This window comes from Ixodes scapularis, unplaced genomic scaffold (genome assembly GCF_016920785.2).
Source record: "Ixodes scapularis isolate PalLabHiFi unplaced genomic scaffold, ASM1692078v2 PGA_scaffold7__128_contigs__length_106722199, whole genome shotgun sequence".
NCBI classification, from domain to species: Eukaryota; Metazoa; Arthropoda; class Arachnida; order Ixodida; family Ixodidae; genus Ixodes; species Ixodes scapularis.
In genome coordinates, this window is record NW_024609882.1 from 1,129,184 (window position 1) to 1,146,135 (window position 16,952).

The following is a 16,952-nucleotide window of genomic DNA, read 5'->3' on the forward strand; positions in this document are numbered from 1 at the left end:
ATGTCCCAGTAGCGCATTATTCTAAAATTCAGATATTTGCACAACACTAAAAAACCACATGGCATCAAAAGTCTTCATTTGTAAGTTTCACTCCAGTCGGTGTATTTTAAGTGCTAAAATGCGATTCTAAATTTTTACATAATCTTGCAATTGTGCAAGGTGCCAGGTGATGGTGAAGCTGCGCATATGCCCATGCCTTTTATGATGCTAGTACCGTACTTTCCTGGCTGTCATCCGCAGTCTATACATGTTTAAAAGTTGAAATTTCAGGCTGTGTGCACTATACAGGAATTTTGTTTTTCAGGATTGTTCATTATGACGTGACGTGAAGGATTTTACGAATGAAAGAGCATGCTAATGGTGATTGATGTATAACACAAGCTGCTTTGTGAGCTGAGAAAGCAGTCATTTGTCAAGGTGTTGTGTACAAGAGGATTTTTGGTGTAGACTAAGCATCAGGTGCGGACTATGCACAGCGTGTGGACGGTGCACCGGGTGCGAAAGCAACAAAAAGTTTTGTTTTTGACCCCAAATTTGTCTCTGCGAACTATGCACCATGTTTCGACTACAGCCCGTCAAATAGGTCCATGTGACTGGCAAGACTAAGTACACACCAGCTAAAATACGATTATGTATAAGTTTTTTGGGGGTTTTATCTTTAACAATGTTTGTTGCCAGATCTAGATAAAGAGCAAAGCTTCATCACCTTCATTACTGTGACACACATTTAAACTGGTTTCATCTTCATTCTTAATGCATATGTAGTGTGCTATCAAGATAAACAAATGGGCAGTTTTTGTGGCATTTTGTCTCGAGCTCGATTCACGTGGTGTAGTTTTGCTCACGATTCGACGGCTGGGATGTCGAGTACCGCAGCTTCTACCACGCTTTCCTTACCCCGCGAGCGACATTCTAAATCGCGAGTAAAGTTGCACCACATGAGTCGGGCAACATATCTTAACTTTCACTAAGCATTTGTGTGCGTGCAGGATTTTTCCAACGGTTAAATTTGATGGACAAACATTTAGCAACTTGATTTCCTTGGCTGATCTCGAGATGAAGATTAATAAAGCTTGGACTTGGGTTTGGGCTAGTTGGTTGTACATTGATAGACGTGCTGCGCTGCAAAGTTCTTTAGAACAAACGCGTGACTAAAAATTGAAATGAAAAGGATGAGTTTACATTGAGATGAGGAGAAAACACAACGAACACAAATGGGCGCAGTTTGTGTTCGTTGTGTTTTCTCCTCATCTCAATGTAAACTCATCCTTTTCATTTCAATTTTTAGTCACGCGTTTGTTCTGTAGAACTTCGCAGCGCAGCACGTCTATCACTGATCTCGACAGAGATTGCCAGTCCTGCTCTGTCGGGGACTGACTGCACCTGCAGGTACCACTGTCCTCTTTCAGGTGGTCGTCGGTGGATCCGTCGTCGATCTTGTTGTCGGCGTCAACGAAAGGATTCAGGTCTGTGCCTGCTTTCATTTTAACCTAGGGCCAATAAAGGCTGGTTCACACACCCGCTTATGGTTGCAACCGAGCGTGTTGCGTAGCCTCGTGCTTCCTGGCGATCGTTCATGACCAGAGAACACGCCACCGCCATTTGTGAAGTAGCCTTGGAACTGCACTTAACTAGCCTCAAGGTTTTGCAGTATACGCACCATCTATGAGAAATATGGTTTTGCGTACCTACCGTGGAAGAATGATGCACCCAAACAAATATACGCAAAGTGGAAGTGTTCCAGAGTACTCAATGCCATTGTGTTTTCTCCTCCTAAGGGATCTCGATGCATACCAGAATGGAAAGTTGGGCTAGTTGGTTTGAATTCATTTTGAAAAACAGCGCGAATACCACACGGACAAGAAGAAGGAACACACAGGACGAGGCGAAAAACAGCGCCTCGTCCTGTGTGTTCCTTCTTCTTGTCCGTGTGGTATTCGCGCTGTTTTTCAAAATGATCTCGATGCAATCGGTCGCAATAAAATGTGAGTGACTGAAGCCTGTCCGTGATGCCCCATTGTTGCATGTAGGAGTAGCGAACAAGACGGCACATGGGGTATTCACGGAACAACGCCTGCTTCATTAGATCTGACTTGATGCCGACCCCCCACGTCTCGAATGCTTTTGTTCTAGAGCACAGCTCTGATACGTTCGTTTCCGGCTTAAGCAATTACGCCATCGATGTTGTCGTTTCCGCGCGTTGCATTATGGGGGCAAGTTTCCCATAATGACGTTGCACTTGATGTCACAAGTGCAAAATTTTCCCACTAAATTTGGTGGGAACTTTTTCCGGTAAATTTTGTGGAAAAACTTCCCCTCTAAATTTAGCGGGGAAATTTTCCCGCTAAATCTAGCGGAATAATTTGCCCGCTATATCTAGCGGAAAACTTTCCCCGCTATATCTAGCGGAAAACTTTCCCCGCTAAATCTAGCGGAAAAATTTCACCGCTAAATCTAGCGGAAAAATTTCCTTGCTAAATCAGCAGAAGAATTTCCCCACTAAATCTAGCAGAAAAAATTACCCGCTAATTTTAGCGGCAAAATTCCCCGCTAAATTTAGCGGAAACAATTTTTAGCTGGAAATATTCCTTGCTAGATGCAGTCGGAAAATTTAGCGAAAATTTCCCGTTAAATGGGAGGATAACAAGAAGGGGAGGGGGAGGAGGGGCATGCCCTCCCTTCCATACCCTCCGCTCCTTCTCCTCAAGAGCTCCGCTCTAATTCAGCATTGGAGAAAATTGTAAACATCTTTAATTTTTTTAAAAATTGTTTTAGTTTGAATTGATATACCTACAAACAACCTCGCTATGGAAATACTACGAAGGAACACTTGGCATTTGTGTGCATTTCCTTTTTTTTGTGTGCATCATTGCTCCTTTCTTGGCTCTAAAAACTTTTGACAAAGTTATAAGTGACCATTTCTCATAGGTAGTATATACGTGAAGGTATGTGCGAGACATACCTTCACTCTAGTGGAATACAGTTCCAAGGTCAGCTTATAGATGGTGCCACCGTGTCGGTGTGTTCTCTCGTTGCGAGATATCGCAAGACGTTGGTCGTTGGCAAACGCGAGTGTGTAAATGGGGCGTAACACCGGTGCGTTTGTACTGTGAAATGGTTATGTGATAGCACAAGCGTGGTCAAGTTGCTGGCTGTGTTTCTTGAGACTTTTAACAGCCAAAGATAAAGCATTATTACTGGTACATTATGGTCATTTTCAATATTTTGTAACTTCAGTAATCTTGGAAAAAAAGTGCACCTAATTTTTAAAACCCGAGCTCCATTTGAGATAGTTTTTTTTTTAAATTTTTTTATTGAGGTTGGTGGAGTTTCGTAAATTCTACCACCTGTTCAGGGAAGGAGGCAGTGTGCCTCTAGCTGGCTGTGCTATGTATGGCCAAAAACGACAAGCCATTGTTGCGGAAGAGTTTTATGACTTTATTATTCCATCCTTACGTCTCCACTCGTTGCTTCCTCTGAAAAAAAAAAAAAAAATCTAGCCATTTTGTCAATGCCCTTTTTGTGTGTATGTAACTGTCTCCCCTGCATACTGCAGCGGTTTGCTTTTTCTTCTTTTTTACAAAAAATATTTTGTCCATGAAACAGCGCAAGTAACTGTAATGTTATGCATCGAGTCAACACACGCACACTGCACAGTAGAGCACTACCGGTGCACGTACAGCTACCGGGGAAAGAGAAACCGAGAGGGAGATGACGGGAATATTGGTACGGTTGGAGTGCACTTTCCTTCTGCCACTAGCGATGCGACAGGCTACACTTTCCCCGCAAGGCAGCGGCTTTCGCCAAGGCAAGGCGCGTGCGCCATATGAGCTTTACTATTCGTTTGGAGTTGCGACATGAAAAGGAAATGGAACCAAACTTTACAGTCTTTTCTTCAAGTACGCAAATTCGTAATGTAACCGTAGGCCATTGGTTTTGACCGTTGTGCTCACGCGAGTGTCGTCTACGATTTGTGGCATTCTATGAACCTTGATGAGGGAAGGTTTGCCAATGAGTGTTCAGCCACGTTTACTGAGTACTCTTTAAGGGAAGGGTGGATGGTACTGCCAGGGAATTCTTGAGTTCAAAAGAAAACTTGTCCCCATCTGCAGATTTTTATGCTCCTAGGTAATTCTGACAAACGTTTGAATGCTGTACGAGCTTTTGTTTAACTTGGTGTGCTCTTACTTTGGGGAAAAGCTGCGAGTATCTCAAGAAGAGATAGAATGCCTGGCTTAAAGTACAAGTTCAACTGAAAGAATTATATCCCAACTGAGAAACCTAACCTTGAGTTAGGTTTTCTTACCCTAGTTGTTTTGTACAAATTTGAAGATGGTATGCCATTGTATTTTTGTCAGAGACACATTTATAAGACTGTTCCAATATTTCTCCATGTCCCGGTTTCATTATTTCTCCGTGATTTCTCAAAGTACTTGGTGTATCAAGGAACGGCCAAGCTCTTTAAACTGACCGCAAACTTCGGTTTCTTAACCTATAGCGTTCCAATTTTGTACAGTGTTGGCCACAGGCGGTGCATTTTTTCTATAAAATTCGCAAAGAGCGAGCTTACCTGAGGAAAAAGTAAGAAAAGAAAAAGGCTTAACTCCTATGGAAACGCAGCGAAGCCACTGGTCTTCAAACCACGGGCGCCCTATGGTCTGAAGACCGGTGGCTTCGCTGCGTTTCCATAGGAGTTAAGCCTTTTTCTTTTTTTACTTTTTTCTCAGGTAAGCTCGCTCTTTACGAATTTTATAGAAAAAATGCATCACCCGTGACCAACGCTGTACAAAATTGGAACGCGATAGGTTAAAAAACCAAATTTTGCGGTCGATTTAAAGAGCCTGGCCGCTAATTGATACACACAGTACTATCATGTCCATCAATAAGACCTGCTAACCTCTGCCTGGCTTCAGCAATGAAAGAAAAGAGCACAGATGGAGCATCATGTTCGCAGAGAGAAGTGCAAGCCTGATTGCTATCGCTGATTCTCCCAATTCAGTACTCTTCAATCCTGATTCAGCTGCTGTTTATGCAGACGTGTTAACTGAAACTTTGGTTCAGTGGACTTGTACAACATCAAACACTTGGTGACGACTGTCCGCAAGGAATGATTTACAGTATTCACAGTCTCTTTGTAGCAAGTCTTTAGGAGGGTGTGGATAAGAATGTCCGATGAGTATTTTTCACGCTGCCGCATTGATTATATACTACATCATGTGCAGATCGTTATGTGGAAATGTTTATATTAGGTGTTAATTAGGAATTCAAAAATTGCCCCCTAAACAGAAAGTGCTGTACTGGGGAAGTTGAATACTGAGGAACCTGCGATAAGTTATGACACAATGAAACTGTGACATTTTTGCACTTCTGAAGTTGACCTAAATTGACTTGTATCATCTTGCCCTAAAGAAAGAGGTATTCGTAATGAGCTTTGCTTTGTCTACCCTCTTTGTGTGCGGTATCACAATTTCCATTGACAACATATTTGGCAAGCTCAAAGCATCAAGTTTGTGCTCACCTTAGAGCTCTGCTTGTGGATGTTGCCTTAACACTCGCGGTTTCTTTATAATACAAAGTTAGGCTCACTGTACAGGTATGTATATATATGTATATGTATAGATATAAGTTCTATGCTTTGATATAATTTAGATTTAGGGTGCTTTAGCATAATACAATATCTACACTGATATAGAAGCCATCTGCATGTATGTACAGTGATGTAGAAACATTCGTTGAGGATTTCTTTTGGCCAGTTGTGCAAACATTCAACGAAAGTTCCGCAGCTGTTGCAATAGTCTGCTGCCTTTTGGGAGTTCTCAGTGAATGCTGAACAGTTTATCACTTTTGCTGCGATCATACGTGCAAATGGAGAGCATACCAAACACTCCGAAGAAGGTTGCACACACTGCCGTGGACTTTGATAACTCTTCAAAGCAGTCACGCTGCAACAGTCACTGTTACAGTCTCTTCGGTCGGGCCGGTCGGTCTGGAAGGGTATTTCTTATCTAGCATCACCTCTGTGAGATGCGGTGATGGTAGTTCTTGGGTCTCCGTTATGATTCCTAGACGGGTGTGTAGGAAGTGGTGGAGGACATTGGCAAGGGTCTTCGGGTCTCCTTGCCTGACCATTTGTGCTTCTGCTTAGTTTTTTTTTTTTTTTCTTACTTTGATTTTTGTGGAGGAGACATGGCCAAACTGGATAGAGGGCAGCCTCTTTTTATTGGAGGTGGTGGAATCTGTCGGAACGGTAGCAAGAGCAAGGTTTGAGGGTAGATGTTCTCTTCCGTGTCCCGATTGCCAAACTGCCACGCAACAAAGCGTCTAGTGAACTGATATTTTTTTTTTCTTAAGTTTGTATTCCAGATGCAAGAAGCTCTCCTCTTCTGTAATTTCTTGGGAGCTTCATTCCCCATGAGGCAAGTCACTTAGGCTTGTAAAAGACAACAAAACTTCTAAATTTTTGCGTTATCTGAGTTTTCGTCGGTGACGAATCAAGATGCATAATCCAGTTGAGAACCATAGAATCATAACAAATAAATTATTTTTGAATTAACAGTCGGTGAGGGCACTGTTGACTTTAACGACATCGGCGACTGCTTCAGGGCTTTTTGTGTAGGATGCTCTTGTGGAAGGCTTCATGCTTCAGGGTCTCAGGTGAGTTGCCTATTGGTAGGATAGCAGGACTTCTTTGTACTCGTGCAGTTTGTGCAAAGATAGAACTCTACCATATTAGTCTTGCTCAGATATGAATACTGCATCACTGCAGGCTTACATTAGTGGGGCCCTAAAGATAGATTCTTTGCCCCTGAGTTGCTGTCTCTGTAGCTTGAGTAAAACAAAGAAGGCAACTGATTTAGGACTCCTCCCTAGCCTCTCTTTGATTTGGGCTATTCTGCTCTTAAGGATGTGTCCTAGATGCCCCAGGGTGCTTTGTGCTTTTGGAATGTGTGTTTGCTTCTTTTCTTTTGTTGTAATCTGAACAGACTAGGAGAACTTTTCTTTTGATGGTGCATATTAGGGCATTCGGTTTGCACCTTGCAGTTAATATTCCTCTGCAGAATGTCTTGCACTATGGCAGCTCTTCAGTGGCAAGTATTTTTGGCTACAGAGGATTTACCGCTTTCCATAGTCTGCACGAAATTTACACTTGGCACCTTGGTTGAATCGAATCCAATCAACTTGAATGACTTCCACTTTTTGATTTTGTGCTTGGGCAAAACATGCAACAACGTCAAACAATATCTGATCATCCAGGTGACTCCAATGTTCACCAGTCACATAGAATAGACTGCTTGTTCAGATCTATTTTTGGGCTTCCTCGCTGCTTTTGTACTGTTGCTGCACGTCATTCGGGCGCTGGAAGCAAATGCCAACCATTTTCAGCCTCGCTTTAGTGGTCGTGCACACTTCCCACGTTGCTGGAATACCATAGACAGCTGAGCATGTCTGATTGGAAGAATAAGAAAGCAAGGTGACCCTGTACTTGGAACAGCTCTCATGGCTGTCATGTGCCATCTCTTCGGCACTCATGCATTCAAAAGCAGCCGTAAGTAAGCTCTGTGATCATGCTGCCCTGATGTCTGGAAGGGCAGGTGACGCTGCATCGGAGCTTCCACGCAGGTGGGCATGCGGTGACCCCGCAGATGCGGGTTAGAAGCGTACCCCGCCCTTCACTTCGGGTTTCACGGCCCACGAAACAGGCTGCCAGCAACTTCTTAAGGCTTTCCGGCAGGCTTCCCATGCCCGGCTTGCGTGTCCCCACATACCACAGTGAGCTACACATTCAAGTTCTAGTCACACAGGACTAGACTTGTTGCACTCGTCAAAGGAAGCGTCATTGTTGTTCCCGTTGGACGTCTTGCCGCGCTTGTCGAGCAGCAGCACTCCGTCCCCACCTCTATGACTTCCAAAGGATCCTCGAGGCTCGAGTCCTGCTGTGGGCACTGACGGCACACCATCGTCTCCCTGATCGGTTAGGATACGAATCTTTTGGATCATTTCGCGGATCTCGTATCGGAGGATGCCCAGGAAGCACAGTTTGAGGAAGGCCATCACACAGAAGCCGAGCACGCACAACAAGTCTGCACTCCGCTGGAGCCAGCGTAGCAGGACCTCGTGGCAGCCAGTCTGGTAGGCACCAGAGCCGTGCTGGAAGCAGGGCTCTGATGGCCCGTCCCTGAAGGGAGATGTCAGGGGACAGCAGGAAGGTGGCACCTGTTGTCGTAGCCAGGGGTAGGCCGTCCGTTGTTCGCGGAGCCACGCCGTCGCGTTGAAATCCTGTGGGCCGTCGACCCCGCAGCACTTGGTCTCGCTCTGGAGTCTGTCCCAGAGCAGCCGGTAGCCAGGTCTGAGGCCGTAGCCGTCCTGGAAGCACACATGGTAAAATGCAACTTGAACAAGACTTAGACAAGGTGACACAACATCACATCCATAATGGTCGGGTATTCTCTTGTTTGATAAAACGGAGCTGCATGGGAGCAGTATAGGGGCCTGTCAAAATTCCCTAATTTTTAAAGCCGGTTGCTCTCAAGCCCGCTTTCCGCCGGCGCACTCGCGTCAAGCTTTACCGCTTCGCACCGGTGCTCGCGTGTAAAGCTTTAGCGTTTTGCACAGGTTTCTCGGAGAAGCAGCCGACTCGAAGGCGCACCCTGGTTAGCTCGGTGGGATCGGAAGTTTGTTGGGGTGGACATTCAATATATTTTTTGGCTATATTAAATGTTTAAAAGGTAGGGCGTGGGCGCTTATTGTGACATGGGCACAGGCTTGCTATTCTCCGGTAGATACACACATGCTGTGGCCCTTCCACACATTTTTCCTACTTCCCCAGCACCATACGGTGCAGCAGCACGACGGAAAAGTGATGCACAGAAGGTACTCTTAAGGCTGGTTCACACCCTTGAGACTGCTTACGACCGAGTGCCTTAAAAGATCTTAACCATTTGATGCCCAGTTTTGCTCGGGAGCAACACTTCAAGAATTATTTAATTTCTTTTACGCCATGTTTGCCTCCCTAAATTTAACGCCCTCTGTGGCAAGGGCGAGGATACCTCCATTTAGCGGTGAAGAATCGAATTGCATCGTCAAAACAGATCCCTTGTCCTTTAAAACCTAATCTGACAGGGGATGGGAAGTAGGATGGTGTGCACGACTGACGTTGAAACCCTGATAAGAAAAACTAGCGCAGATATTGGAAATCCAGTTACAAGTGTCTCTACAATGTGAAATGCAAAGTGCACCTGTGCCTTTTCCCAGGCCGTAACTGCTTTCAGTCATTGGACGTAAAATGATGTTGCAAATGCCCAATGTTGCTTACAATCAACATTTCGAAAACATACACACGAAAAAACGTAATATTTTTTCTGAGATGAGATTTCTGTTAGTCTGTGTGTTATAAAACGGCGTCACAATTTCTAGGTCTCCAGTATTTCAAGTAAAGGCCTTGTAACATCTCTCGTCGTGAGCGGTCACAAGAGGTCGTAATGCACTCGGTTGTAAGCAGGCGTATGTGTGTGAACGATCCTTTACACGGTTTTTGGCATAATGCTTCCACCTGTCCGCTCCAAGCACGCTACAAACATGAACGCTGCTTGCCTGGAAGTCGTCCATGAGCCCGTCGCGGAGTCCAGCGACCAGGTTGCGGTACCGGAAGAGCCAAGCGAGCCCCGCGAGGGCGTCCCCAAGCAGGAGGCCCAGCAGGAGTCCCCAGTAGGCGTGCAGCAGCCGCTGGTTCATGCGAAGTGCACCCAGGCACCCCAGGGCCTGGAGGAGTCCGCCCTGGAGCAAGAGTGCCGGAACGGCGTACGCGAACGTCGGGTCGGCCAGCTGCAGTCCGGGCACCAGGCCGGCCCGGTAGTCTGACAACACCCAGGCTGCTGCCACGGAGAATGCCAGCGCGCTGAGCAGGAGCGCCAGGTTGCAGGTGTAGATCCATAGCCTGCGTGGCGGCGAGAGAGAGAGACAGACCGCTTGAGTTGGGGGGGTCTTTGATGGGGACAAATAGGCAGCAAAAAGAGCTCAATCTGCAGAACCCAGGGATTGGCTTCTTTTTAATATGGTATGAATGAGCATCGTATTAGCCTGTGGTGTGTAATTACTACTGCATGATTACCTTGGAGGCCAAAGCTAGCAGTCCTACTGCTCTGGCCACCATGGCTCTGCCTGCCAATGTACGGTGGTGGCACGAGCCACCCTTCAGACTACCTTCCCTGTGTTTATATCTGTATGCAAATGTGACTTGACGGGCTTGACTTGGGGGACTTGGTAAAAAAAATAGCAACACGACATTGTTTTCATATACTTTCCTTATGCTTCGGACGATATTCTGGCTTTTGGTCGCTTTTCTCGTCGGTTCTTTCGCTAGTCGTCTATATCGTGGTATGTATGCTTTCATTTTCAGTGTCTTGTTTTTCCTTTGGACTTCTTATCGCACAAGTCCTTTTTCTTTCCAGCAAATATGGCGGCGCTCAAGGTAGCCGATGGAGATGTCGGCTGTTGAAATTGAAGGCACTGGAGTCGCTGCCCGACTCAGAGTTGAGCCATATCCATGAGTTCATCGAGATTTTGAGGAAGCCGGCACGATGGCATAGGGCTGTGCTGCCGAAGTTTCGCCGTGCATACGCAGTGACACTCGTCCCCCTGGCGGGGCGCGCCCATTGTTAGCAGTGCGAGGAGCAGACGACGCGGGAGGCTGGTGCGCCTGTCGTGCTGGCCTCGCGCTTCGTGAAGTATTGCACCGAAGACAAAATGGCAGGGAACTAGGTATTGCTGTGTAGTCAAATGCCACAGCATCGTATTAAACAGAAAGGTAAATATGCGTCTCCTGAAAAGATTTATTCCGTTCCTGGGAGGGGATTCAAGAAAGATCGCCAGCTGTGCAGAGGACAGGGTTAATTATTCTTGCTCTATCTTGTCGCATGATTCAGTAGGGCAGCTACGCTTACTTGTCACGTTAATAGGGACTTTTCGTAGATGACGCGCATGAGCAGGCGAGAGTTTTGCGTTGCTTGGGGGGGGGGGGGGGGGGGGGGAAGCCGCCACTGTGAGGGCGTACTGAGCTCGCTCCCGCAGGGCCCACAATTTGAAACTCGCGTTCTACGATAATTGTCTAATGTAGTAGCTACGATGGTTTCCCGTGGCTGTCGACAAAAGAAACCCGAATATGCAGTCACCATTCTTTAAACAACTTTAGATTTGAGAACCAAGCTCACTTTGCTTCCCCGTAAATTTTGTTCCTCCTCGATGCTTACAAGAGAAAGCGAGTAACGGCAAAATATTTGAGGCAAAATGAGACAGATAATCGTAGCCCTTTTTGTGTACTGACTTTAACGCATAATTGAGAAGAAATTGACGGCTGTACTCTAGTTTATATATATATTATTTGTAGTTGGCCCACAACAGGTATGTATAAGTACTTTCGAAGTAACTCTAAATATTAGACACTAGAACATGCCTGGGTCGACCAAATAGAGCGTGTTGGCAATGTTAAATGCATAAAATGAAAGCAACATAAAGGGGACCAGGACAGGAGACCTCACAAAGGTAAATAACTGAAAATGTGACTGAAATTCAAAATAAATTACATTTTCCGCTGGGAGAAGAAAGTAATATGAACGATCATTTTCTGGCGCAGGTTATTCTAGATATATAAAGTATAAATGTGCCTAAACAGCAAGCAAACCAGAAAATTGTGCAAAAAAACTTGTCACCCGAAACTGTGTTCAACGTTATCATTCTGGCGTCACATAAAAGGGTAAAAAAAAAGAAGACAACAACATTGCTGCAAATGTTGGTCTATTGGCGATCACTCTTTTTACTCATAAAAGTATGAGTGGGTTACGGAGACACGTGCGTGATTTAAGATTTTACCTCTTTGACGGCAGCGTACACGTACGTAAACACCACAAGGTGTCGCGGCGTGTAGTCAAAGTTCTTAATTTTGTTCGACCCGCTCAAAATGCCTGGGAACAGAACAGATGAGCTGTGGCCGTATTCGCGTGCTGCGGTCTGGCAGTGGATGCCTCGTCATTGACTTCATTCGCCCGAATTAAAATAGCCGCGGCATACTTCCAGCAGTCGGTAGCTCTTAATAAGAACACTCGCCCGAGTCCAAGCAGTGTGTGCGCCAGCGCAGCTGTGCGCGAAGCGACAGTTTGAACAATATAGCATCCTCATCTTTGTCCGAACCTATCTGAATGTCAAGACCGAGCAAAACCATAAAGATAACCAGTATTTATCTTTAGGCGCATGTCATAGGCGGCGCTGTCTTGCACTTGCGAGACGCATTTCGCTGTCGGCAAATGCTCTTATGCCAGGATTATCTCCACCCCGGAGATCTGTCACGCGGGCAATTTATTTATTTATTACAACCGCCACCTTTCTTTGCGGAGGTTTGCCTCCCTAAAAAAAAATTATCACTTTTTTTCAACAGACAAAAAACTCGAGGTACACCTAAGCACGTATGAGTTGCGAATGCGAAAGCATGCATGTCTTTTTTTCCGCTCCATTATTTCGTCTGCGGGGTACTTACGTCGACGGCAGAGCGCGCGCTCTCTTGGGCGTGAAGCCGCTGCCTCGCTTGGCGGCGAGACGCTTCGTGTGACTGGCGCGCTGGCGGTGCGGACACAATTAGCGTCGTGGCGTGGCGGCCGTTAGAACTGACGTGCGGCGGCCAATGGGAGCCTCGTTCCTTGAAACTATGACGTCTCCACCAGCCAATGGGACCGAAATCCATCAGATTTCGGCTTCACTCCGCTCCTTTGGGGTCGGGGATAATAGGTGCCGTAGGGCTAGGCTTTTCGTGCGGCTTCAAAGCTGGGAGCCACCAGATCGCGGCTTGGAGAAAGGAGCTTGGGTGCCGTTTGGCGCGGCTTCAAAGCTGATGACGTCGGCACGCTCCATGGGACATTGATGCTTTCGCTATAAAAAGCCGCAATAATATTGCAACGCGGTCGCAGTAGAATTGTAGTGTGTTCGTCGCCATTGCAACCGGGCCCGGCGGTTTTGTGGCAAAGCGCGGCGCCACTAGTACTGCTCCGGCGCGCCCTCTGGACAGCCGAACGGGACTATAGCACGGCGGAGTGGCCGGCGGCGACGTACCTGTAATACCTCATCGCTGTGTGTAGGAACATTGGGGCCAGCGGGGCGCACGGCTCCGTGGCGCCCGAGCTCGGCAGCACGGGCTCGCTCGGCTCTTCACTCGGCTGTTCTCCGGGGGCGCCACGGGCTCCGATGCTTCCGCCGCTGCTGCCGCTGCTGCTGTCGTCGCTGGTCGCAGACGGGCTACGGCCCAGGGGCCCGCCGATGGGCAGGCTGCACTCCTGCAAGAATCCGGACAAGCGTAGCACACTTCAACAGAGAGACCTCTCGCAAAAATCCCGAAAGGCCGCGCGCGAAGCTTGCGAGAAATGATGGGAATGTCCGGTATGCTTCTGATAAACCTTTTGCAAATATCCCAGAAGTCCGCGCGCGAAGCTCGCAAGGAATAATGGGAATGCCCTGTATGCTGCCACAGCGTCTACAACCCGACACCAAAGGGAACGAGGGAGGCAGAAGGAGTAGCGCACTTGACAATACCTGATCGATAGAAAGGCTGAAGCTCGGGTTTTCGTATATGTCACCTACAAGGGGCCAGCTCTAGTCGCACATCGGACGCCAGTTATACGTTAAGTGTTCGACGCGGACTCGTGTTCAGTCGGTGAGAGTACGACTCCGAGCCGAAGTGAAGGCTTGAGCAAAAGGTGAGAGTACGACTCCGAGCAGGAGTGAAGGCGTGAGCGAAAGTGTGAATGTACGCGTTTGAGTTCCGGCGCGCTTTCCAACTTCTCCGCACGACAGGCGTGCGTCGGGAGAAGCGACCTTGTCAGCCGGGCTCGTTCTCCCTTTTTGCGTCGAAAGCTGCATATCAAATTTGTAAAAAAAAAAAAAAAAAAAAAAAAGTTTAGTTTTATTATTACCAGTAGAGCCAGAACGATAGCAGCGACAAGTAACGGCGAAGTCGCCGGGCATCAGCGCCGCGTTCACACACCGTGGTGTGTGAAAAAAAGCGTTCGGAACAGAACTTACATCAGAGTCCGGACCCATTTTGTTCAGAACGCTTTTGTTTCTTGTTTCTTGATCCGGAGCGCGTGAAAGGGCGTCTGTAGGCACGAGCTCTTGGCATTGACAATGCTACACGGTGGCATTTTACAGCGGAGCTGGTTAGGGCTAGTTTCCCCAGTTTCGTGTCCGTGGACAAATAAATCTCGACACGACCCTCTGGACAGCTACCGCCATCTATGAGCGACGGCGGCAACCGGCTTGCCTGGTTGCCGCCGTCTCTCATAGATGGCGGCACATAGTACAGCGGGCTGCTCTTCCTTCTTCACCAGAGTGAAAAGTATGAAAGTTTTTGTTATCGGCTTTTCATTTTTACAGAGAGCGCAAGCAGTGGGCATCGGATAATAAAAAAACAACAACAAAAAACCCAAGTTTAAAGCGGATTATTAACGCCGTCTTTGCTCAATATATTACTTTACATGCTCAAGTGAAATGTATCGTGCACTTTTATTTTTTTGCCTACTGTCAAAAAAAAAAAAAAAAAAAAAAAAAAGATTGTGCCGTAGTGATAACCTTTCCTCGCACGCAGCGGACTTAGGTTCGATAGGTTCGATTACCCCGGAGGACGGCCGATGTTTTTCGAGGATTTTATAGCACCGAAAATGGACGCCCTATCTCGTTATCTGCAACATCAACTACGACAACTGGGTGTTTCCACGTCAGAATCGTACAATGATGGTCAGAATCATTTTTTTATGTTTATGTAAAAAGAAATATTAGTTAAAGCCATGTCCTTGGGAGGATCATTCAGCTATACGCGAAAGCCGTACCTAATTGTCTTCCGGAGGTATAAAATTTTGAATCTCTAAATGTGTAGATGCCAAGGTTTCGATATTGTACTCTCCACACACGTCAATTTCACACCGAACCATGCACGTCGTAATATTTTTTTAACTTATTTTATGAAATGTCTGCTATATATATGTACGCAGAATTTGAAAATTACAATAAAATATTTCTATATATATATATAAAAAAAAGATTAGTACGAAACACGCCAAATAAACACGTTTTAAAGACTCGTTCACAAATTATATAGAAAGCAACTACCCTTATATAAAACGACGCAAAATAGATACAAAAATAATCTTTAAATGCATTTTACGAATATATAGGAAAAATGTGTTTAGCCATTAATGCACGTTTGTTATTAATGCGGAACGCGGCTCATTTTCTCGAAATGTGGCAAAATTGGCACGTAAAAATGAAAAAAAAACTTATTTTTTAACCGTTTCATGTGACGATCTAACTTGTGATGGCAAAACATTGAGTAACATATAATCTCTTTAAAGGAAAAAGAATGATAACAAGCCTTCCCTCAAATTGAGCTAGCTTGTCTTCGTTATAGGGGCCTTGCCGCACGACCTCGGCTCCATAGAGACATTTTCTAGGACTGACAAAGGCGGTACTGCTCTATCGTACAGCGTAAAAAAAAAATGTTAATAGTGTCCCTAGTTTAGTTTTATATTTGAGTTTCCTCGCGTTGCCTCCTTTCGTGGTGTCTGAGACGTCGCTTACGTTCTTCTCGGAGATTAGCCCACCATTCAAGACCTGTACAAAAGTGCGCTGGAGAGGAGGCCAGTCCTCACGCCTCTTGTCACTCTCACTAAAACCGTGCAGTACAGTCAAAGCTGCAGGGAAGAGAGCGTATGCCAGGCTGTTCAAGAGAAGGGAAAGGAGGAACAAGACAGAAGGGCTGGGTTTCCCCATTTTTCCCCTCGTGAACAGGTCGGGATACACTCTCTTCCCCGTAGCTTTGCCTGTACTGACGCGTTGGTTGGGTCACTGAGAGCGGAGCCTCCGCCGTTTGCCAACTTACGGCGGGACGGAGTAGAGACCTGTCCACCCAACTCGCTTTCATTGTCGCTATAAAGGGCTTTATCTGAGCAAAGGATCGACCAAAGAAGGGTGGGACGGGGTAAATCGGGACAGGTCATCGTCCGATCGCAAGATCGGCAAGACCCGGGAGTTGGGAAAGAGGGGGCGACGGCGAAACGGAGAGTATACCGCAATCGACGCCTATCAGATTGCGATCCCGGCTCGGTAGTAGATCTGGAAACGCCAGGGCCGCACCGCTGTGCCACTAATCAGGAAAGTCGGGTCCTCGATCATCTTTGCTTTTGTTTTTATCCGCTCATGGAGTCTCGTCGGAGCCTGACGAAATCGAACTCTGCCTGTAAAGAATCCTTCACACACTTGCGACTGTTTACGACCGTGTGCCTCAAAACCTCTTGTGATCTCTCGCGAACACACGGACGCCATCTTATCGGATAGTGGTGGAACATTTGCAGTTCGCGTGTATTTCTTTTTTCGCTCATCGCTGTTTTTTAAAAAAAATCTTTTGGCAATGTTATAGCCGACCATTTTTTATGAATAGCTGGTGCATTTCATCTCGCAAGTATACCGCAAAACCTTCGTGAAATGCAATTCCTGGGTCACCTCATCGATGACGCGAGCGTGCCACTGTGTCTTTTCACGACGTAAAGGCCCGTTCTTCGAACTTGCCGCCGACTACGACCAAATGAGACAAGACCGGTTTTTAAGCCTCTTGCAACGGCTTACAAGCGGATGCGCTGTTGAAGAGCCGTTCGCAAGCCGTCACAAGTCGCATAGTCAGATGCAAGTCGACGTGTGAAGAAAGGCGGCCTAGCGGAAGGCAAAGCCGAAGTCGGAACGAACGCGAAGCCGTATCTAATGAGATAGATGCAATGACGGGGCTATCTAAGCTTTTCGTTTCTCGACGCAACGCTGTCAAACGCACGCAAACGCTCTCAAAAAAAACTGTGCGTGGGAGCCTTAATACTTGAAGGTAAATTGATGGGGATCGTTCCAGTGGTCGCCACGGGACCCGCCTAGGC

The 16,952-nt window shown here is 46.6% G+C and overlaps 2 protein-coding genes across 2 annotated transcripts in view; one reads left to right on the forward strand and one right to left on the reverse strand.

Moving 5' to 3' along the window:
- LOC8043982 (pseudouridine-metabolizing bifunctional protein C1861.05) overlaps nt 1–16,952 on the forward strand; it is a 482,938-nt gene that overhangs the window by 12,216 nt on the left and 453,770 nt on the right. The window contains exon 11 of the mRNA XM_042286548.1: nt 1,410–1,466. Coding sequence (XP_042142482.1) covers nt 1,410–1,466 — 57 coding nt within the window. The remainder of the gene's footprint in view (nt 1–1,409; nt 1,467–16,952) is intronic.
- Nucleotides 7,461–13,202, reverse strand: LOC121833336 (CD151 antigen-like). The gene is made up of 3 exons (XM_042286550.1): nt 13,096–13,202; nt 9,592–9,934; nt 7,461–8,364 (listed from the first exon to the last, which is right to left on the reverse strand). Exons 1-3 carry the CDS (start codon nt 13,125–13,127, stop codon nt 7,795–7,797), a joined length of 945 nt encoding a protein of 314 aa, XP_042142484.1. The 5' UTR covers nt 13,128–13,202; the 3' UTR covers nt 7,461–7,794.

Bases quoted from the DNA above. Each gene is read 5' to 3' on its own strand.
- LOC121833336 (XM_042286550.1), bottom strand. From the start codon at position 13,127: ATGTTCCTACACACAGCGATGAGGTATTACAG. The intron at 9,935-13,095 runs GTACGTCGCCGC...GCCGCCACGCAG, and splicing joins ACAGCGATGAGGTATTACAG to GCTATGGATCTACACCTGCA. The intron at 8,365-9,591 runs GCAAGCAGCGTT...GTGTGCTTCCAG, and splicing joins GGCTCATGGACGACTTCCAG to GACGGCTACGGCCTCAGACC.